The sequence below is a fragment of the Siniperca chuatsi genome, linkage group LG22 (genome assembly GCF_020085105.1).
Source record: "Siniperca chuatsi isolate FFG_IHB_CAS linkage group LG22, ASM2008510v1, whole genome shotgun sequence".
Lineage (NCBI taxonomy): Eukaryota > Metazoa > Chordata > Actinopteri > Centrarchiformes > Sinipercidae > Siniperca > Siniperca chuatsi.
In genome coordinates this window covers 5,008,763-5,032,631 of record NC_058063.1, presented here as the reverse complement: position 1 = coordinate 5,032,631, position 23,869 = coordinate 5,008,763, and the positions used below count along the sequence as shown (strand labels likewise).

The 23,869-nt window shown below is 42.1% G+C and overlaps 1 protein-coding gene across 8 annotated transcripts in view; it reads left to right on the top strand.

The window, feature by feature from the left end:
* nrxn2b (neurexin 2b) overlaps nucleotides 1-23,389 on the top strand; it is a 736,473-nt gene extending 713,084 nt beyond the window's left edge. For 7 of the 8 annotated variants that reach the window (XM_044183092.1, XM_044183090.1, XM_044183088.1 and 4 more), the window contains 2 exons: nucleotides 4,974-5,052; nucleotides 20,252-23,389. In XM_044183092.1, the coding sequence (XP_044039027.1) occupies nucleotides 4,974-5,052; nucleotides 20,252-21,144 (972 nt within the window). In that variant the 3' untranslated portion in view covers nucleotides 21,145-23,389. The remainder of the gene's footprint in view (nucleotides 1-4,973; nucleotides 5,053-20,251) is intronic. The other variant, XM_044183093.1, reaches the window with a different exon arrangement.
* Nucleotides 23,390-23,869: the final 480 nt, after the last annotated feature.

The window sequence follows — 23,869 nt, the reverse complement described above, 5'->3', positions numbered from 1 at the left end:
ATTTGTATAACGCCTTGTTCATGTGTTTTTACTCTTTATTTTGAAAAAGGCTGTTGGGCTAAAACACCAGATGTACATTATTTTTTTAATTTTTCCCCTGCAACATTGCCTGTGATTTACTTCATAAAATAAGGACATAAGCGATTCTTAGTACACTCTGGGATATATATTGATGAGCATGAACATTTACCACCAGAGTATTATATGGCTTGAGTGCACCGGAACCAAAATAAACCAAGCACCAACAAGCACAGTGAAGATTGGACCACTAGTAATTTTCAGCCACACACTGTACACAGTATGTTGGACCTGGTTCCAGCCACTCCTTGTTCCTTTATCCTACCACTAGACGTGGATGTGGAGTGCCATGTTCATGGATGTCCTGAACATGGTTCACCATGCTTTGCCACTTGGCCTCCGTCACATCTGGATCTCCTTTAGGAGTTGAAGCTGCAGTCCAGTACAGGTGGTTAATAATGGCTGGTCTCCACATCCTTAGGTCCTCACACTCCCTCTCCTTTGCAGCAGCATCCAAAGTTTTGCCTAGACCAGCACGACACCTGCAAAACACGCACCCAGGCCAAGAGCTAGCGCCGTTGCTTTTTGGACAGACTGGAGTTTTATGCAACCTGCACAAAAACAATAATTCACTATGGTGAAAAATGGTAAAATGCAATGTAAAACTACAAAAAAAAGACAGCCTGACTAAATTACAACCACTCAAACTCACTACCAGCTTGTACTACCACAGGTTGAGCTGAGGCAGAGTCAAGGACAACGACAAAAACAATGCGTTTTCGTAGCATTGCTGAAAACGGCTACTTTTTCCTACCTTAATGTCTTGTAAAACATATAAAATCTTGCATTAACTTTTCAAATGGTCATTTTCAGGAAAGGTTAAGCATAAATTTAGTAAACCTGCAAGTTCCTCTTTAACCTCTAGCATCAGTTATATTAGTCACATAGTCACATTGCTTATCATTCTCTTTCACACACACACACACACACACACATATTTACATATGAATATATATATATTCATTTGGGTATAGTCCTTTGGGTAGTTAATAATCCATCCTATGGAGCCTGTGGTTTAATTTTGTGCTAAAGCAAACATAGTAATAGCTTTGCTCATTGTGGTATTTATGATGCTAACAGGAACTACCCACCAAGACAGCGGAAGACAGGAGACAGGCCAGGGTGGCGGAAAGCAAGCGAGCGGAATCCCAAATTTCAATTTCTCCAACAGCTTTGAGCTACCCGCCGCACTGTAGCTTTGATCACAGAGGAATAATGTGCTTTGATGCTTAGAATAAAAGATCGAGCTTTTGATGTGTATGTGTAGTGGGGGGTGTCTGATTTTTCTTCCCTTCACCCCTTGATACTGTGGGTTTCCATGAAACAGTTGGAGTCATCACTTGTCTCGCACTGACCCAAATTTGGAGTCAGGGTATTATAAAACTAAGATCACAAGCTACGCCCTTGCTACTGCACTCTCAGGTGTTTGTGATCTTTGTCTGATTAGTCTGGATGGATGTAAGACGGTTTCTCCTTGTGGATTCAGCTTGGAGACTGATGAGAAAAGTTCTGACAGGGTCAAACTGGAGTTTGGAGTTACTCCTTCAGCCCTCCTCTAGCATATATACCCAATATACTGGGTTAGTGGGCCTTGTGACAATTTCCCATCCAATGAATTACACTCAGTGCTGATGTTGTGGGCTTTTTGAATGTTTGAGGGGGGGAGGGTGTGAATTGGGGTTTACAAGTATGTCACAGATGTTGCACTAAATTACAACAGTGATAACTCCAGAAGGCTGGAACAGCCATTTGACATTCAGTCAGCAAGACAATGACAATGATTTTTTTTCATTTATTGATGTCAGGGTTGCTTAATTTAAAGAAGTGCACAGTTTAAAGGATTCATTATGTGCTGTTTTATATGGAGTTTGGAACAGTGAAGCATCTGATTGCATGGATGGAATAGAAATGTAAGTGAATGTTTGATGAAGATGTTACAGGGAAACTGAAGCAGGATCATTAGGCCCATTTGACAGAGCCAGGTGATATGAACACACACTCAAACTCACACAGTGTAATTAATAAATTATTACACCCTGGCCGTGCATTAATAACAAAGAGAAAAAGCTGCACAGAAGTGTGATACTTGAATCAATTATGCTGATAAAAGCCCCCCCATTTTCTATCAGATGACCCCATCTTGAATAACAACCAGCAGCTGAGAAAAGAGGAGGGGTGTCTAGACATGCAGCTGTGTGAGTCATGCAGTAGTGAGGACAAGCCCTGGCTACTAAATTGGAACCATCTTGTCAGATTTAATCTGTTTTCATCACGAGACCCCGCTGCTGTACCTGCTGGACTTTTAAACCCTGCACTAGCAGACTTCATGTCTACTCTCTCCTTCATCACATAGTTCAAATGTCGAAGAGAAATGTCTACAAGCTAGGGGTGGGGAAAAAATGTATTCATGTAAGAGTCACAATTTTTATTTTCTACGATTCGACTTTTTTCCGTCTTAAGTATAGTTTAAATTTTCACCTTGCTGCTTGCAATGTTGACTTGCCACATGCCCTTTCCGGCTACAGTTGCAGCAAGGAGTGTGGCTCCTGGCTAGTCAGTCGCTGCTAATGTTAGCTCTCAGAGTCAGTATCTAAAATGGAGCAGAAAGAACTTCAGCCGGTTCTGTCTTCATTGAAGGCAAGCATTTGGATGCACTTTGGATTCTACAATCTCCCAGGGAAGAAGGAGCTTGACATGACTCATTCAGTATGCAAGGTTTGCAAAATGAAAGTCGAGTACTTCTGGAACACTACAAATGCCCGGGCTCACATCATACACCATCGCCCAGAATTGAAAAAGGTGGAACAATGGCAAACAGCCAACCCAGACACACTGCATCACTTTACCAAACACTCAGCCAATTCTGATTGGGCCAAAAAAAAAACTAGATCCATCAGCTGCTTGGGAGGATTAGGCAAATCACTGGATTCTTCCACCGCAGCACCATCGCAAATCATGCCCTGCAGGAGAAACAGAGGCTTCTGCAGTTGCCGCCACACAAGCTGAAAATCGATGTTGCAACAAGATGGATAGTTCAAAGAATAGTGCGTTTGAAATGGTCAAAAAAATTCTAGAGCAGCAGCGTGCCATTTGTGCCACTCTCTTCTCTACCCAGCTGAGAAAATGTGGAAGTTCAAGCGACATCTGCACAGTCAGCAAAATGAATGTCTCCAATGCTGAAGAAATAGCTAAGGCACTCAAGCCAATGAAAGACGCAATCAACATCATGTCGTAGGACTCTACACTTATTTTCACTTCATCACTTTTCCGTGATCGCTCCATTGCATGCTCAGCTGCTTCACAACACAGAAGCAGGCTCTACTGGTGTTGACGCACCAATTGTCTGGGAAATCAAACTGGCGATCCACAAAGATCTGGAAAAGTGATACACAGGAATGAGAGCATTCTTCACACAGCCTCTACACTCGATCCCAGGTTTAAAGCACTGCCTTTCCTTGCTAAAGAAGAACAGCAGACACCCATCGCAGAGTGATTGCAGAGGCTGCAGCACTTGAGGTATTAGCTTTTTAATGATACACATTTTTAAAAAGTATACAGTACATTGTACTTATAATGCAGATACCATATAACACATGTCATAATGTTACAAAATGTCACCAGTATAAATGTGCGTGCATACATGCGTATGTGTGTGCATGTGTGTCCAATTTTATCTTAGGGTAAGGCACCTTTGTTTATAAAATAGAAGATGAGGCTCAGGACAATCCTGTGGAGCCAGACTCAGGCATAGAATAAGGCCCTGCCCCTACAAGAAGAACATCTGCACTGGTTAATCTGTTGGAGAAGACATTAACTGAGGCCAGAGTTGTGCTAGCACCAGAGCTGAGGAGGAGCTGAAGAAGTATCTGGAGGCCCCTCCCCTGTCTCTCTCAGAAGACTCCCTTCACTGGTGGAGGTCCCATGAGACAGCTTTGCCTTTACTAGCCAAATTAGCTAAACGCTACATATGCATCCCTGGTATTAGTGTTGCAGTAGAGAGAGTGCTGGGGATATAGTGACAGCACAGCAGAGCAATCTTACTCCAGAACATGTAGATCAGCTTCTGTTTTACAGTGTTATTTGTGTAAAATTTTATTTTTGAAATTGGTAAGTTTCTGAGTAACAAAAAGGAGCTAGCGTAAGCCCACCAATTTTATTTATGTAACAGAATTTTAATTTTTTGTATAACTTGAACTTGGTATTCTTTAAGTCACTGAGAATTGAAAAATACTAAAAGGTTCTTATGTGTGCAAGTTTAGCATGAATAAATGTTACCTTTCGTCTTAGGTTTGCCTTTGTGTGTTTACATTATTGCAATCATCATAATCTTATACACACTTTACTTTCATGCCATAATTTGCCACACCACCTTTCTTAGTGTACAGCCGACTGGAGTAGATCCTGAAATTAGCACCTCTATGTACTGAATCATGAATCGTTTTGAATCGAGAATTGATTTTGAATCGAATCATGAGATACCAAATAATTCACACCCCTACTACAAGCTGGGTCAAGAAAAAGAAATTCCTGACTTAGAGACAATATATACGTGTATATACAGTTAAAAAGTAAAAATTTAATTAACTTTAATTAACTGCTTACATAAATACCTATAAAGCCCACCCACCTCCATATTTTCAGCTAATTTGCTACTGCTAACAAACTGCTCAACAATAAATCTTCATGTAGTAACCAAAGAAAGATTTTTTACCTACAGCCTTTTTTAAGTTTGACTCTTCTGCTTGCATTAGCTTGTGTGTAAGTAGGCATCAGTGGAACCAAACACCTTGACTGTGGCTGCCAGAGACTCTTAACCCTCTAAGATGTTCCGTGTATTCTCTACACCAATAAAATTTATCCTGACTCTATCTCCTCTGCTTTCTCTGTTCTTTCAGAATGCAGATGACCTCTTGGTAGCATCAGCTGAGTGTCCTAGTGATGACGAAGATTTGGAGGAGTGTGAGCCTGGAAATGGTGAGTCAACTCAGGGAGTTCTGTCTTTAGTACTTGGTATCAAAAGACAAAGTGCAGCATAGTAACAAAAATAGACTCACCTAGTATACTGCTATATCCCTTACTCCACTTTTATATGACACTTTGTGACAGCCCTCTGTATGCAGCTCTGATTGGCCAGATGTGTACCCCAGGAGCAGAGCCAGATGTTAAACATTCGGGGCTTAGCCCAAACCTAGGGGGTTCAGGGGCATGCTCCCCCGGGGAGATTTTTTTGCCATTTACGACAGCTATATGCACTATTTTTAGAGCCTACATCCTATTTTGTATCTAATTGTTATCCAACTGTCTTCATCAATCTGAAACCTAAACCTAATTTTCACTCCTTCCACCTAAAAAGAGGCAAAAATTGTCTGATGTTACTATTTTTAAGTTACATAATATAGGTAGGGTAGGCGTAAACAGCATTACTAATCTTGAAACCTATTTTTGTGCTTTTATGCTGGAGTAGAGTTCACAGAATTAATATTTAGCTGATAAATCTGCTACATTTGAATCCATGCCATAAAATCTGGGCTGGTCTAATTGCAAATCAAGGATCCCCAACAATTCCAAGTAAATGTTGTCTTCAATACTCTGATTTGAATATTAGGCCAACAGAAGAACATTTACTCAGAAAAAACAGAAAATTGTAAAAGTTATAGCAGCCCTTCAAGACTGGGGCCGAAGCACCACCACACCTCGCTGATATTTATACTTTTAGTCTGACTAATACTGCATGTTATTATTAAATCTGTATACCTTTGTTCAGAAGCGCTGCAATAAATAAAGATATTGTGCAAAGTAAAATAAGTATGCGTTGTCAAAAAAGCCCTGATATATAATATTATTGCTGACACAAAACATAATTTGGTGTAGTTTAGTCTGAGTCACTGTGGGTTCATGTTTTTAAACTTCCTGGTTGATATTTATGTGACATTTCAAGGCAAATGTGATTGGAGAGTGATTTTCATTAAATTAGGCTATTGATTTCATTACATTATTACTTGGTATCAGGAGGAAATGTTCTTATGATTATGTCTTTCTAAAGTGCATCGCCATATTTCTCAATTATTCTCCTCTCTTCTTATCCCACTAATGTGCCAGTCACAGAGTTTAACTGAAAAACTTTAAAAACTGTCAAAATGAAGGAATCTTTCCGAAGCAGCAGAGACGTTTGAAGCTTCGGACATCATCAGACACATGATATTCTTCATTTGACACAAGCTCCGGCATAATATATGGAAACAGTGCGCTTCACAGGAGTAAAACAAGCTTCTGAGCTTCTGTATTATCCACCCATCTTTACCAAGCCACCAGGAAGTGCGCTGGGGTTTGAAGTCAATTTGACATAGCGGCCAAACCATGTAATTACAACTTCCAGGTCCATCATGTGATGTACAATGGCCCAAAAATACTTTTTTTCCATAGACTTATATGGTGAAAGAAGTGGCTGTAAAACAGTGGATACATTTTTTGGAGCATCACAACCCGAAATGACTCGTTTCGCTATCAGAAACGGCCCATAGAGCTGCCAAGCACAATGCGGAATCATATGCGGAAGATCCAGATAATTTTATGTCAAGTCAAACTTCATGCGCCACTGAGCAGATAACCGCAGATAACATTAGCTAGCTAGCCAGCAATCTGTCACCTCACCAACTCACTGCTACTACCCTAACTGTTACAGATGCAGATTCACAAACCTGAAACAACTGTCCATGGTTCAGTGGCTGATGTTGATGCTGCTGAACCACTTTCTGCAGATGGCGGTATTCTCCTTATGAAAAACTTCCATAGTCCATAAGCTAGTTGGCTAGCTAGCCTACTAGCAAGCTTGCTTACTGAGGTGACACAACTGAATGAAACACTACACACACAAGGCAACAACACCCTATGACAATGTTAGGGCGGACCTAGGCTATAGCGATATTTCCCCTGTAAAAGAACTTTTACTCCATTGATTTGCCAGTCCAGTCAGAGAGACAGAGGAGAAATGACACAACGTTGAAGTTAAAAACCTCACAGATTGCAACCCGTTCTCACTTCCAAGTCATCAAATACTGAAGCTTGGTCAGTGTGCCTCCACTTCAAAATATGATGCCGTAGATACCCCTCTAGTGTCATTTCTGGACACGCCAGTTTTCAAAGTCAGGTGAAGGAGTATAAAGAGCGCAAACGCTCGTATATGGAGGTGGTGGGGTGGTTGGATGTGTCAAACAAATACAAGACTTTCAAACAGGAGACCGGGATTCGAGACCTGTGTGAAACCAAAAGTAAATGATTTATTTTAAGTAACGTAGTACGTAAGTGAACTTACATAACGTACTTATGATACGTCAGGTACGTAACATAACTTATGTAATGTGTTTAATGTACCCTTTTTTATTGGTTTTCAAAGCAACAGGCAGTCAGCAGCACTGCGGTCCACCAATTGCTCAGCCAAGTAGTAGTATCTGGCATTTACCCAGCTGTTGCACCAATTTAATAATCTCTGAATAAACCGTGAATAAATCAAACCTCAACCACACTCTTTTGGAAATGTAAAAAGTTTGCCAACAGAGTTCAAGATGAGTCATCAAAAATATTTTTACGTTTTACAGGAAGAGAGAAGAGAGGTATTTTTATTATAAAAATACTCAAAATGATTTTTGTAAACAAGACATAGCTGAATTAAAACATGGAAACGGACATTTTTTAAAGTTTTTTCAAGTATGGGGATTAGTGGTTTGAATAGAATGTTGGACTGTAAATGGCAGGAGATTATAGTAATCGGTATGTTTGTGTGAGGAGAAACTGATCTGAACCTGTGTTGAGAAACTCGAGTGCAGCATTCTCCTGCAGTTTTCTCTGTAGGTGGTTGGGACCGAAATAGAGACTCAATTCCCTTTTTATCGAAAGGAGAAATGAGAGTTTTTCGGTGGATGCTATGCCCAGGCTTAATCTCCCATGGGGAAATGCAACTCTCTCTCTCTCTCTCTCTCTCTCTCTCTCTCTCGTATGCCCACACAAACACACATAGTGGCAGACATGCTCACCTTTCCAGACAGACACTTGACTCTCTCACTCTGTGGGTGTAAAGTTTTCTTTCTGCAGCCATCTCTCCTGAGAAACAACAAACACGCTTGTGCGCACGCACATGCTCCGTATCACACCTTCCAGATGCCACAAGAGTTCCTGCGAGGCAAGCCAGTGGTGTCGGATAAGCCTCGGTGAAAACTGTGGACAAGGAGAGAAGAACCAACATTGTCCGCAAAACATGTCCCCTCTCCATCACTGCTCGACAAACACAGGCCTGTAGTCATTGTATGATAGGACCAATTCCCAGTGTTTTACATTGTTACATTTAAGAATGCAGCTCTATGTTATTGAACTGCCTTCAGGAAGGAGAAAAAATGTACACAGCTGTGGAGCGAGATATGACTGCTGTGAATTCATAGGGATCAATACAAGTCCCTCCTACAGTATACACAGCCAGTGGAGCTCCATCTGCTATACATATGTGTTAACCTGCAGCTGTAGTACTACACACAATTCATGGGATGCAAATTGTTTTCTTGCAATTTATTGGTTGGCTAGTGCTAAAGGATGACCCTCGAAAAGCTCAGACAATGATTGTGGGGCAGCCACAGTTGCACACTTGCTGACAAGGTCAGAGTGGATGCAAAATAGACAAAGCACAGGGCGCAGAGAAAAAGACCTCAGGAAGAGATGAGCGGGAAAGAGCTGGAAGGACTGCTTTGTGAAGGACTGACCCTCATTGAGATTTGTGTCACGTTCCTCTGCGTTTAAAGCAGAAGAGAGAAATGGGGAAAGGAGAGAGATGGAGATACATAGAGAAAAAGAAAGCATGCGAGACAGAAGGAAGCGGAGAGGATGCAAAATTGAGAGAGTGAGCAGACATGAAATTCCTGTGAATGATTCCTGCCTTTCCCACCAGGCTAATTAAACTTTGACTTTGTTAGGGAGCCTTAATTACATCACCCAATTAAAGCTTTGGTTTGGATCCTCCAGTGTTGTTAATGAGCCTCTGTCATGAGAGTGACAAGACCTAGGAAGTCGGGACCTGGATTACAAAGATGAAACAAGTACTGGGGGATAGACTGACAAAGTGAAAATGCACGCACAGATATATGGATAGGCCTATTGTATATTCGCATTAACACTCATTTAACATACATACAGTACATGAAAAGTCATCTATAGACACTAATTGTAGTCACAGTAACACACAATTAGAGAAGATATTATACAAACGTCTCTTTCTCCAACAAGCCCTGCTCATTAAATCTCTTTCATTTTATCTCCATATTTCACTTTCGGTCTTTTCTCTACCTCAGCACGACCTCACTCTCTTGCATACCTCCAAGCTACTTATCACTCCCAGGATGTCGTAGGCGCTATATCGGTTTTACTCTGACAAGATCAGAGCTTTGAGGAGCTCCTCAATAATTCATCAGACGACACACTATAGAGACAACCTGCATATGTTCTTTTTAGGTCGAGGAGTGAAACTAAGAGATTGGGTGATAGATGAGGGATGACCCAGAGCAAAGTAGCTTAATTAAAAAGTACTCAAGCTAAAAGTTACTTCGTTACTTTGCCCTTTGTTGATTTTTATAATAAACACATTTTGCCAAGGTTACCTTACACATGCATCCTATGCTTCCTGTGTAATCTGTAGCCCTCAGCTTCCAGTTCTAATCAAAGGGAGATCAGAGCTTCCATATACATGGCCAGTCAGAAACACAGCCTTTGATTGGTCAACAAGTCAGAAACACAGCCTTTGATTGGTCAACAAGGCAGTAACACAGCCTCTGATTGGTCGACAGAATCAACCTAAGGCATTGTGGCTGCCAGTAGACAGCTAACAACAATAACTGTTTTCAATACGGAAAATTGATAAATAATCACAGAAGACATTCACTGTCGGATTTATCATTATGGATCTATTTTACAAAGTCTCCAAAAAGACACTGCAGTTCAAGGCTGGATTACATAGCTTCTGAAATGGATATGATCCCACCGGAGCCCTCATTGGGAAGGAACAGCAGTTAGCTTCTGGGCAAAAAAAGTACGTTTCTAACATGCAGCGTTCCAGACATATTTAGTATGTCACATACGACTTATTTTGATTTTGTGTAACTGGAGCTCTCCTTATCTTCTTATCGGAGTCAGACTCCTTAAAAATCAACCAGCACCGCTGTTTTGGAGCGATGCATGACGTTTTGATCTGGTTAGGCGGTATTTGATGCAATGCATTTGATTGGTGTCTGGTCAAAGTCAGTTTTTTTCCCTTTGAACATTTTAAAGCAAAAAGTAAAATTACTGACTTTCAAGAATACTCAAAAGAGGACAAGTACACAAAAAGCTACTCAATTACAGTAACGTGAGTCCTTGTTATTCATTACTTGCACCTCTGATACACATATATATGTACACATATACAAATATACATATTTATACATATATACATATATATACATATACACATATGTATACACACATATATATAATATCCCCCTCTCACCCCCCGTGGGGTGGTATGTGTCATCCTCAAGCTCGGGTCCTCTACCAGAGGCCTGGGATTTTGAGGGTTCTGCGCAGTTCTGTTCCTAGGACTGCACTTTTCTGGACAGACTTCAGATGTTATACCTGGAATCTGCTGGAGCCACTCTCCCAGTTTAGGGGGTCACAGCCCCCAGTGCTCCAATTATCACTGGCACCACTGTTGCTTTTACTCTCCACATCTTTTCTAGCATTTCCTCTTTCAGCTCTTGGTATTTTTCAAGCTTCTCATGTTCCTTCTTCTTAATGTTGCTGCCGCTTGGGATTGCTACATCTGTCACCACTGCCTTCTTCTGCTTGTTTGTCGATCACCACAATGTCTGGTTGGTTAGCCATCACCAGCTTGTCAGTCTGGATCCAGAAGTCCCACAGGATCTAAGCTCAGTCATTCTCAACTACTTTAGGAGGTGTCTTTCATTCTGACCTATGGACTTCCAGCCCATACTTACGGCAGGTTTTCCTGTACACTATGCCAGATACTTGGTTATGGCGTTCCATGTATGCTGTTCCTGCCTGCATCTTACACCCTGCTGTTATGTGCTGAACTGTCTCAGGGGCATCTTTGCACAGCCTGCACCTGGGGTCCTATCTGGTGTGGTAGTCCCCAGCATCTGTTGATCTTGCACTGAGTGCCTGTTCTTGCCCTGCCATGATTAAAGCTTCTGTGCTGTCCATTAGGCTAGCCTTTTCCAGCCACTGGTAGGATTTCTTGATATTGGCCACTTCTTTTATCAGTGGTACATGCCATGTAGGGGCTTGTCTCTTTATGATGGTTCATCTTCCTCCTCATCATCATCCTCAAGGTTTCTGCTGCCTGAGGTATAAAGCTTATTGGGGCCCATCTTCCTGATGTACTCCTGGATCTTTGTTGTTTCATCTTGGACTGTGGTTCTGACACTCACTAGTGCTTGGCCTCCCTCGTTCTCCTTAGTGTACAGTCTCAGGGTGCTACATTTGGGGTGAAACCCTCCATGCATTTTGAGGGGCTTCGTTGTCTTGATATCAGTGGCCTCTATTTTGTCCTTTGGCCAGTTTATTATATCAGCAGGGTATCTGATGACCTACAGGGCGTATGTGTGTGGCTCGGATCTTGTTCTTCCCATTCAGCTGACTTTTCAGGACCTGCCTTACTCTGCAGGTATTTGGCTGTGGCTGACTTCATTGCTGCCTCTTCATGGTTTGCGGGATCCCAAAGTATTTGTCGCTGTCCTGAATATCTGCAATGTTGCCTACTGGTAGTTCAACCCCTTCGGTTCTGATCATTTTCCCTCTTTTTAATGACATTCCAATGTCGTTGCTGTAGATCCTGGTAGTGTGGATCAGTGAGTCGATGCTCATTCCTGGCATACAGCTTGATGTCATCCATGTAGAGGACATGACTGATGGTTGCTCCACTTCAGAACCGGTATCCATAGCCACTCTTTGTGATGATCTGGCTGAGGGTGTTCAGGCCTATACAGAACAACAGCGGGGATAGTGTATCACCTTGGCATATGCCGCACTTGAAGGTGACATGTGCAATTGGCTTTGAGTTGGTTTCTAGAGTTGTCTTCCATAGCCCCATTGAGTTCTTGATGAAGGCTCTTAGTGTCCTGTTGATCTTGTACATTTCTAAGCATTCCAGTATCCATATATGTGGTTTTGAGTCGTAGGCTTTCTTGTAGTGAATCAAGGCATTGCACAGGTTGGTCTGCCTGGTCTTGCATTCTCAAGTGACTGCTCTATCAACCAGTAGCTGGTGTTTGGCTCCCCTGACATTACTACCAATTCCCTTCTGGGCCCTGTCCATATATTGAGCCATGTGACAACTCATCTTAGCTGCTATGATACCTAACAGGAGCTTCCATGCAGAGGCAGGTTACTAGCTGTAACCGTTCCCTTCTGGGGATCCTTCATGATCAGGACTGTCTGTCCTTGGGTTAATCATTCTGGGTGGGCCCCATCAGAATCAGAATCAGAAATACTTTATTGATCCCCGAAGGGAAACTCTTTGTTACAGCAGCTCGCCATTACGTCAGTGCACACAGGAGAAAGTACTAGCAAACAATATAACACAATACACTATAAAAACAGGTCAGAAAATAAATTAAGTACCAGGTGGCTCTGGCCCTTCCTGTAAACAGCTTGAGTGTTCTTGGCCCAGTCCAGTTTATTATCTAAGTGTACTCCCAGGTACTTGTAATCCTCCACAATATCCCCACACTACACTACACCAGTCACTGGTGCCTTGGCCCTCCGTAGATCCACCACCAGCTCCTTAGACTTTGTCGCAGTGAGCTGCAGATGGTTCTGTTCACACCATGAGTTCCCCACCACAGCCCTGTACTCAGACTCATCACCACTGCTGATACATCCCACCACAGCAGAGTCATCAGAAAACTTCTGAAGGTGGCAGGACTCTGTGTGGTAGCTGAAGTCCGTGGTGTAGATGGTGAAGAGGAAGGGAGAGAGGACAGTCACCTGAGGGGCCCCAGTGTTGCTGTCCACGCTGTCCAACACACAGTGCTGCAGGACAGAAAAGAAAAGAAAAGAACAAACATAGTTATAGTTTATTTACATGTAGATACAGGTATATTTCATTAGACAAGATTTGTTAAAACATTCGAACTTTTTTCCTTTGTTACAGTTTTCACTCTGTCATGTAAGATGATGTTGAAAGCCACAGTAAACAGCAAGAAATCGCTCACTACGACTTATCGTCATTTTTGCATCAGAGTTAGCTGGCTGTATAGCTACAGTTGCTACACTGCAGTGAGGACAGCACAGCCATTGATGCTCTTCATGCCAGACCTCTCTCATGTTGTTCTGCTATAGTTTCCACTCCAGCTTCCTCCTGTACTTCTACTTGGCCTCCCTGATTTTCACCTTCAGGTCGGCCTGGATTGCCCTCACCTCCTCCCTATTACCATCAGTAAAGGCCCTCCTCTTGGCATTCAGGATGTCTTTGATGTCCTTTGTTACCCACGGTTTGTTATTTGTATAACAATGGACCACCTTAGTTGGGACATTGCAGTCCACACAGAAGTTAATGTAGCCAGTAATGCACTCAGTGAGCCCATCAATGTCCTCTCCATGAGGCATGAGTGCATCCCAGTTTGTCATTTCAAAACATTCCTGCAGTGTAGAGCTGTATGCGTCCTTAACGTTGGCATACAGCAGGTCTAGTGTCCTCTCCTCTCTAGTAGGACAACTCACATACTGGGTTAAATTAGTCACTGTTGTTGAAACACTGACAAGGTTGAAGTCACCCGTGATTAATATGAGTGCACTCGGGTGTTGAGTCTGGGGTTGTGCTGTGGCGGTGTGAATGGCGTTGCACGCCAATGCCGGGTTAGCAGAGGGGGAGATGTAAACAGCAACAACAATGGCATGTGAAAATTCATGTGGCAGATAATATGGCCACAGCTAACAGTTCAATGTCCGGGCTACAGATACTCTGCTTGATGGTACCGTGACCAGGGTTACACCATCTGTTGTTAACCAGAACAGCAAGTCAAGTGTAGCCATGTCTCTGAGAAGCACATCAAACTACACTCACGGAACTCTGAAGCTGTTCATACCTCACACTCTTTCTTAAATATCATTGTAATGGTTACTGGATCTTGTTCTGGGAGATTGCTGTGGTCTGTTTTTTAGACCCACTAGCCACTGAGCATTGTTGTTATGTGGTGCCTCCTTCTCCCATATTTTCTTCCAGTACTGTTCAGTCTCAGACGTGGGTGGATCTGTTCTTGTGTTATTACCCTGCCACTGAGAGTACACTTTGAATGTTTCGGTGGAGAACATCCGGCTTATTCTCCTGGCTTCTGCTTCTCCCGTGTATCTCTTTAGGCGGGTAGCCAGGGCTGTGAGTCTTTGTTAAGCAGTCTCCAGTGCCTCAGGTATTGACAGCTTGTTGTATTTTTTTGGTAGCCTTATTTTCCTTGCACCTTTCTGTAACTCTGAGAGCTGACTAACTTCTGTCTGTGTTGCCTTGATCTTGGCTTCTAGCCTTCACCTCCATGGGGGATAAATGCTTTTTGTGGCTTATGGTATTCATCTTGTAGCCAAGCATCTCCAGGATCACTGTTGCTGTGGCGTATATCAGCTCATTACTCTCAGTTATGGTCTTAGTAGCATTGCAACAGTTCCATATTTTCTGCTCTAGTCCATGAATGACTTGTTCCAGTAGCCCATTTCTCATCAGGTCGCCCTGGTTCCCCAGTACCTGATGCGGACCTTGTTGACCTGGGCGATGTCCGAGCCGGTATTATTGTGGTTTTACTCATGCCTGAGGTAGGCAAGTAGCATTAAGGACCTTGCCTCATGCCAGGGACACACAGGAGGCAGAAGCACCGCGAAGCGCCATGCTAGGTTATTTCTAGCGGTAGCTGCAGTAGCCTGGCTGTTCAGACCAGAAGTGCATTTCTCTGTGGTGGTCAACAAGCGATTCTGCTCCTCTGCTCTTTTCTAATCACAATAAAGAGCTGATCTTCATAATAACCTCATCAATTTATAACTTAAAGCTTTTTGTTTCTGCAGGGCGTCGCTTCTTCTGCAGGGGAGGGGCACATACACACACACACACATACTCTCTCTCTAACTCTCTGTTTAGAGACAACTGACAAACATGTGGAATAAGTACATAATTTAAAATACACAGTCACAAACAGTAGGGATACTATTTCTACTAAATATATTGGATGGGCAGATCTTGATATTTTATCGTGGGGGGGAGGATCACTCCAGGAGAACAGAAGGGAGAGGGGCAGAGAACTCAAAAGCAAGTATGGGATATCATTTATCAGAATCAGATCGTTTATATCATTTATAATATCAATTTATATTGTTTATAATAGATTATCAGTGTGTTTTCTTGCCAGATTCACTCGCGGCACGCAAAAAAATAGACCAGATGCCGAAACTATCGCTGCTGAGCACGAGCTGACTCGCACGAGCCGACTCGCACGCGCTCAGTCTGAATAGTCCACTTGGTTAAAATGGGCGCCGAAAGGAAGTGAGCAGCACTTCGTGGAGCTTCGGGGCGCGTCTGCCTCCTGTGGGGCCCCCAACGTAAGGGTCCACGAATCGAGCCCCCGATAATATCATATATATATATATATATATGCGATTTATTTCTGATTGCAATTGAACAGTGTTACCATTACTGTTTTGTGTACATAAACTACCGTAACATTGTAGTACACAATGTACTTTGTCATCAGAGATACACTTGGATAAAAACAATAAGTATTTATAATACAACAATAATAATTGTTGGCTCTAAAGAAATGAATGCAGAGGCTGATGCTCAGACAGTTCAGTCTACTGTTAAATGCACATAGCAAAAACCGAATAATTGCATTATTCAACATTATTCAGATACTTTGAAACCATTTTACTTCAAAACAATCTATGGTGTCAGTGTCAGTCAGTCAATGGTGCTTTTTGTCATTAAGTATTTCTGCTGCAAACTATCCATGTTATATATAGAAATCATAATTAAAATCTGATGTAAACCCAGAGGATTGGATATTTTTTTTCCTTGTGCCACTCTTTTCTCAGCAGAGTGTCTTTCTGCTCACACTGTAAATATAGCTTCTCCAAGGAGAATGGTGGAGAAACACTGGATCACAGTATGTCTGACCCACCTAACGCAGTATTTTCTTTTTCACTTAATTTTTCATTACTTGTATTTTCCAAGAGGCAGTTAGCTTTGCAGTTTAATTTAACAAATACATATACAGCGTTTACAGTGCAAAACAGATGTGACGCAGATATACTTGGTTGCACCACCATGGTAGAAAAAAAACAGATATAGAGACCATGAAGAAGGACAGAAACAGGCCCAAGGCAAAATCAGGGAGGTGGTGAAGTAGTAGATTTTGATATCTCTGTGCATGTCTGAGATTTATACCATAGTGAGGTGGAAACACCAGGCAGGCCAGAAAAACACATACAGCCTGCTTCATGGAGTGGATCCAGGTGCTGATGAGCTGCAGGGAGGTGACTTTGACTGTAGCCATTATGTGACTCCTAATGAGACACAATATGAGAAGACAGCAGCAAATGCAGCAGTTGTAAACAGTTTATGTTTATGCATGTATGAAGAAACAGGGTTTTTTTTTCCCTGTTGCACAGATGATATCGCCATAATTGTATCTATTATGATCTAGCATGATTTAAAAGCAAGCAAGGGAAAATATATTATATTCGGACACACTGTTGGATTTTCCATCTGCAGCCTAATCAAAGCTGAATTATAGAATGCTGAAACTCCAAACAACCTTTTGGCTCTAAATATTTTAAATGGACGTGATCGACAGAGTAACACTGTTTGTTAGGAGACTGACATATATGCATCAGTATTCATCTGCCCTGTTCTCATTTTGAGTAAATAGAAGGGGATGACTCATACTGGAAGCGATGTGGAGTGGCGTATGGGTAAAGATAAAGAAGAAATTTCATCATGTGGGCTAAACGTGGGTCCACTGCTTCAGCTGTTTAAATCAATAGAGTCAAACTCAATGAATCAGGCTGAATATCTTTCAGTCTCTCTTGCTTTAATGCTTAAATGACAGTGTTACAATGTTAAAGAAAGAGACACCCACACACTGGAATCATGATATATGTATTTTTCAGCACTGTTGCATCAGAATCGGCCTCAGTCAAGCCTGGTTTTGGTTTAAACACTGCTGAACCACTAGGTGAGTTGGTCCAGAGTGAGGGGTTTGATGTAAAATAAAATGATAACATAGCCTGCACCTGCATGTTAAAAATACCTAAATATCTCATGCTCACTTGGGCTGACGTTGAAAGTGTCCTGCATGTTACAAATCCGTCAAATCATGGGTTTCCTCTGGTTTCAGTCTGTGGTTCTTGGCAGCTTTCAGTAGGAGAACACATCTACGAACATATGTGTTATTTGTCATGTTTTTTTTCTTACTCAAGTCAACTTTCTCAGCCTATCAGTAATCTGCCTGTGGGTGTTAACTGAACAATCAGAGCTGCATACAGAGAGAAGAGGGTGCAGTCGTGGAGAAAGGGAGAGCATATTGAAGTTGTTGATTGGTTTAAACTATGGGTGCAGTAGGCTTGGGTCAAACAACAGGAAATTAAAAGATGGTTCACTTGATAACTGCCTAGAGTGCTGCGATGTGGCTGACTCTGTGTATGAGGGCTGAGGTTCATTATTTTTATAACAGCAACTGCCTGCCAGTCATATGGTATGATAACATATGGCCTGCAGGCTTTAGTTCTACTACGGACTAAAAGTGCAGCAGAGTGAGGTACGTGATTTGTCGGAACAATCCTTTACTCTTCTTATTCATATTCTTCTATAATATCTATATTTGCCTCCAGAATATCTAAATAATCTTTTTTAAGCACTGTTCTATGGGTTTATATAAGATAGATTTTAGACAGAAAACAAGTTAAGCAGTGTTCTTGGTTCTGCAAGGATTACAAGAAGTATTACCCTAACATGTAGTCACATGCACTGTTAAGTAGGGCACACAGTGAGTGGAGGTACCCCCTCAGTAATTGGTGGGCTACACACCAAGCAGAAGGTATAAAGCTTGAAATTGCACTTGCTTACCATGCAGACAGATGGCAAAATAAAGATAGTGACATTACCATCTCGTTCGTCACCCTCAGTCACACGAACGTCCTGTATCTCTGAGGAACCATCTCTGAGGTCCCTAAAACAGTTTTTTTTCCTTCTTCTTTGACTTTGACAAGTTATTCCACAAAACCAAAGATTTTTTGGAACGCACAAAACTTGCAAAATCCTACTTGTTGCGGCTCTTCTTTGTTCCCCAAATGTGCCACCACACTCTGCTGTACCCTCAACCTTCAAGGTGAAACACAGTCCTCAAACACAGAAAGAAAGAAAATATAACGGAGAGAAATAACTTGAGCATTGCCATGGAAACTAGGCTTTCCAGCACTGGTACAGAAATAAGAAGGGTTAAAGAACTAAGTTTTTTCCTTTACAGCTCTCACATTTTGCTTCATTTCAAGGCCTGTTTCTCTCAAGTGTGTTGTTATATGCTGATATGTTTAGTGGCTTTGTTAACTAAATGCATCACCCTTTGTAACAAAGCATTTGCCATTCTTTGAGTGAAAATGTATGGTTGTATAACTGACAAGGTTTGGGGGGCTCCACCCCCTTATACTTCCCCCATGATCCCTGAACTGCCTGATCCAACCCCTCTCCCTCTGAGTCACTCTGATTTACCTCATCAAATGAACAAAGAGCCAGAGTCATGATTTTATGCTGGTGATGTTGGCATTTCTTTGGTCATGTTTTGCTGTTACCTTCCCTTTTTCTCCCCCCAAGCTGTGCCATAATCTAATCCCCCTTGCCATGTTTTCAAATGTTTCCTTGACTGTGACCCTTACACATTTACCAGACTGAAGAGAAAACTGTTATGAAGTCAAATGTAGTGTATAAACAGACTGTTACTGATATTCTATGTTTTGTTAACATCCTGCTAATATGTTTAACCCTTAACTCCAGCTGGGCAATGCAACTTTTTGAAAATGATATTATACACCCAATAATATTTATTTAATTTAGGGGTGTTCATTTCACAGTGGGCTCAAATCAGATTACATAACCGAAGCTTGACAACAAATTCTGGCTCATTAAGACAATTTTTTAACTGTTCACTTGTGTTGGTGGCTGTTTAGGAAGAACATCATTACCCCATGTTTATGTGTGGTGTTTGGGAGGGAAGTGGGCATAGGGGACTTAAAAAGGGAGCAGTAGTGTTTAATACTGTCTCTCAGTGTACTGTAGTGTGTACTGAGAGTTTGGGTTAGAAATTAGGGGCATCAGTTTCCTGAAGCAGCTCCTGAGGGTTTGCATACAGACTAAGCTAATTAGAAATGAGCCATAGAAACCACCATGCCCAAAGGGGGAAAATGGGATTGAGCCCATTTTTCACGAGAATTTTGAAAAAAACAAAATGAATAATTCAACAATATATTTCTTTACATTATGATTATTTTTCACACAATAAAGAAACAAAAGAGGAGAGGAGGTAAAGAAGGGGGGGGAGTTGTTTATCAATATCCGAGAACAATCTTACACAGCTTTCTTTTTGTAATTTTTTTTCATGCAAAAATCATGCGGCCAATTTGTTGATGTAAGTGACCTGAACCTCGTGGTTTGCTATCTTATTTAACCAATCACAGCAGAAACATCTGAGCGTTAGTGTAGTAAGCATAGGTAAGACTAGAAAGTTAGCAGTGAAGGATAGGCTGTGTAGTACAATAGATGTTAAGTTGTTCAGTGTAATTTGTAGTCTACTTTTATCTTGTATTAGTGCTATAACATGTAGGTCCATGCAATATAGGGAGATAGGTCAGAACAATCAGGAACAGTTGCAGGATAGAGTATTTTATTACACCTTGTATTTTTCAGTTCAGAGTTAGTCAGCATATTAACTTTTTAAATAGAACAGACTAACTAAACTTATATAACTAACGTCATGTTAAGTTTTAGTGCTGTTCTAATACTGGTGTTGCTGTATTCATTTGAACTGTTTTTCTTTGTTGATCTGGAGGTGGTCTCTCTCTCAGGTGGTCTCTAACACTCTTTTCCTTCGTTGTCTCTTTCTTATCCTAGGAGGTGAATTAGTGTTGCCCATAATAACAGTGGACTCCCTAGACCCCCCTTCAATTGCCACCCGCTACCCAGTAATCCCCCCACTCCCCACCACCTACCGCCCTTTCCTCACCCTGCTCGAAACCACCAAAGAGTCCCTCCCCTTGCCCAACGGCCGGCCCCCCTGCCCCTTGGACCAGGAGGACTGCGAGGAGACCATCGAGGTGTCGGCATATGGCTCGGGGGAGATGACCGAGTCGGATGACGAAGACTATTACAAAAACTCCCCCCTGGTCACCGACAGGACTGTCCTCCCTCCTCCTCCAGCCGTCGAGGGCGGTGTCCAGAACCCCCGAGACCGGCATTTCTCCCGCTTCCCCAACTCCCACCGCCCACCTCTTTCCTCCACCCCTACGGCCAACCCCGACCAGCTCAGCCCGCATATCAAGCCGGCCGCTGGTGGCAGCAGCAGTAGCAACAACAAAATCCCCGCCGGGAAAATGAACACCCGGGACCAGGTGCTGCTGCCGCCGGCCCACCCTTCGTCAGACCCAGGCCACCGCAGAGTCCCAGGAATAACCTACCCCCCAAATTTCCCCCATGTTCCCACTCCAGACCCCACGTCTCCTGAGAGAGGGCTTCCAGGCGCCGTGGAGGTGCAGCAGTCCAGTAGCACCACCGGAATGGTGGTGGGCATCGTGGCGGCTGCCGCCCTCTGCATCCTCATCCTGCTCTACGCCATGTACAAGTATCGCAACCGTGACGAGGGCTCCTACCAGGTGGACCAGAGCCGCAACTACATCAGCAACTCAGCCACACAGAGCAACGGAGCCCTGGTGAAGGAGAAACAGCCCAGCACTGCCAAGACGGTCACCAAGAACAAGAAGAACAAAGACAAAGAGTACTACGTCTGAGGGAGCGCCGCCGTGACACACAGAGACAGACAGCAAACACACTTAGAGAAGGAAAGAGACGAGGGAGAAATAGAGAGAGAGAGAAAAGGCAGTATATGGAAAATGGCAAATATAACATTGAGGGTAATTAATTTAATGCTCAGTATTGTCAGGTGGCCATACATGTTAGCAATTCCAGTCTAATCAGAGGGAGGCAGCAAAGTAAGATGGCAAGGACATCATGGTTCTGTTCACACCTTTCAGCATTGCTTTGATTGATTTGATTCCTTATTAAATGTTAACCACAGTATGGCTTTAAGGAAAGGCTATTACACCTCAGATCTCAACACATACTGTGCCAACAACCTTATACCAAATGCTGATAAAACAGTGATTTATGGATTAGCACATGATAGGTTATTTACTATCTTGAGTACTGTAAGAAAGCACCACAATCAGTATTTGTGTCAAGGTTTGTGCTTCATTCTGAGGCGAGCTTGTGGTGTAAGCCGTCCTTAGACAGTATCAACATATTATTTTCCAACTAGGCTTGGATTAGCAACTGGACATCCATCTGTTAAATCAGGATACTGCCAGCTTACAGAAACACTGTGTCAAATTCAGCTCTCCCACCTCTGTAAGTGTTCGACATCTCTGATTTCTCACCTCTTGTCAGATCTCTCTCTCTCTCTCTCTTCTCTCATTTGCTCCTGCACTCTGTTTCTCTCCTTGTCTACGGTGCTTAGCAGCTGATGCAACGTAAACTCTGCCGTGTTTCAAGCATGTAGTATTCATTTACGAAAAAGAGATAAAAACTGTTTTTCTTTCTGTGGAGTTTAAAAAACAAAAAATATGACGATGATTGATGATCATAACAACGTTAAACGTAGCAACTATGTGAGATACCACCACTCCAACCTAATGGATGCTAACTTGTACGTTTATCCGCCAAAAACTTGTTGAGGCCAAAACCCCTTGGTCGTCTTTTGTTCCAGCAGATCTGTCATGTGTTTCTGGGGCCTCAAGACGCCCCCTAGTGGGCTAGCAGAGAAACTGTGTCACGTCCTTACAGTTACTAATAACCGAAAAACAGAAAAAACCTCCAGCAAACAAGATGAACTCTGTTCTATATAATTATAAATATATGTATAGACGTTGCAGAAACCTATGGACCTAAAGCTTGAGCGAGTGGGAAAGTGAGAGTACGCTGATAATGCGCAGCGAAGACGGACTGTAGGATTTTTGACGTCAGAACAGTTTCACCGCCCAAACCCCTGTTTCCCAGATCCTACTCCTCTCATGAACAGTACGGCTGATGCAATGCCTTGCTGCAAGACTCAGTCACTTTGGTTTACTCTTTTCTTTTTTTTATTTGATTCTTTTCTCTGGAGAAATGAGAGACATTTTAGGGAAATTCTGAATTCATTCTTGCTGGAGTTCCACTGTGGAGAGAGATACCTTGCAACTGAAAAAGCAACTTGGTCTTTCGCCCCTCTCTAGCCTGACTGGACTGATGGCAGCCAATGGGCAAATCAAACTTTGTGGGAAGAGCATACAAATAAAAGGTGAACGGCAGTTCCCTGGAAGATGTACAACAGAACTCTAGTATTCCAATTTTCTCAATTCTATAAAAAAAGAAAATTGTACCATGAAAAGAAAAGAAAAATCCTGAAAAAAGTTTGTGAAATGTCTAAATATTTGACTCTCATCCCATTACTAAGAGAAATGTGTTTTCCCTGCTATCATTCCTGTTTGGAGAAAAAAAAATGACCATGATTCTGGAAAACTTAAATTTCTATGTATTTTCTTTTGGTAATTGAACAAATGTGATTTGGGTTATGAACATGAAACCATGCATTGTTCCTTTTCCAGGGGAGAAAAGTTCCTCTCCTTTTATTCCATCTTCCACCTGTCATCCTCAATCTATTTTTTGTCCTGCATCTATTCCTTTTTCTCTGTATGGCAGATTGTATGTCCCCATACCCTGTGGAGAAAGCAGGCTCTATCCATCCTCCATGTTTTTTTATTTGTTTTATATCTATTTCTGTCTATATGGCTTGAGACAAGATGGCAGCCATTTCATTTGACAGGCTCCATCAGTTCACCCTCCTGCCACGTTTGTGTGGTTTCTCTCTTTCTCCATTCCAAACATACTCCTCCCAGTATCTTCCTGTTCTTTCTAAATGTTATTGTAAAGTGTTCCAGTGAGATGATTCTAAATATGTGTACATTAACAGAGGGAATACACTTGGTTATATACTTCTTACTCCCTGTGGCGCGTGGTCTCTTTATCGTCTCCTTGTCTCTCACTCTAAATTGATTTTACCCAATGACGTATGAGTAGAGTATTTTATAAAAACCTGCATTTGATTTGAAACAGTCATCACTCCATATCAGGATTACATTTGATGTAGAAAGCTGCTGGTTAAAGCCACTATGTGTACAATTTGACCATTTCTGACTTTGCCCCCCCCCCCTCCAAATGATTCCAATATTTATATAAAATCAATTAGGTTAGAGTCATTTTCACTCATTGGTAGAGGAAGAATCGTTTACATTTTAACGTGAGAACTGGAAGATCGGATTATTAACCACACAGTCAGAAATTTTCAGAAATACAGTAAGCTAACAATTATTCAGCCATGGCAGCACTGACTTAAGAGAACAATTTCAGCTCCTTAACCACAAATCAAGTGCAATTTACATTTTTGCCAACCATTTGCTGCCCAGGTCCAGATTTTTTGAT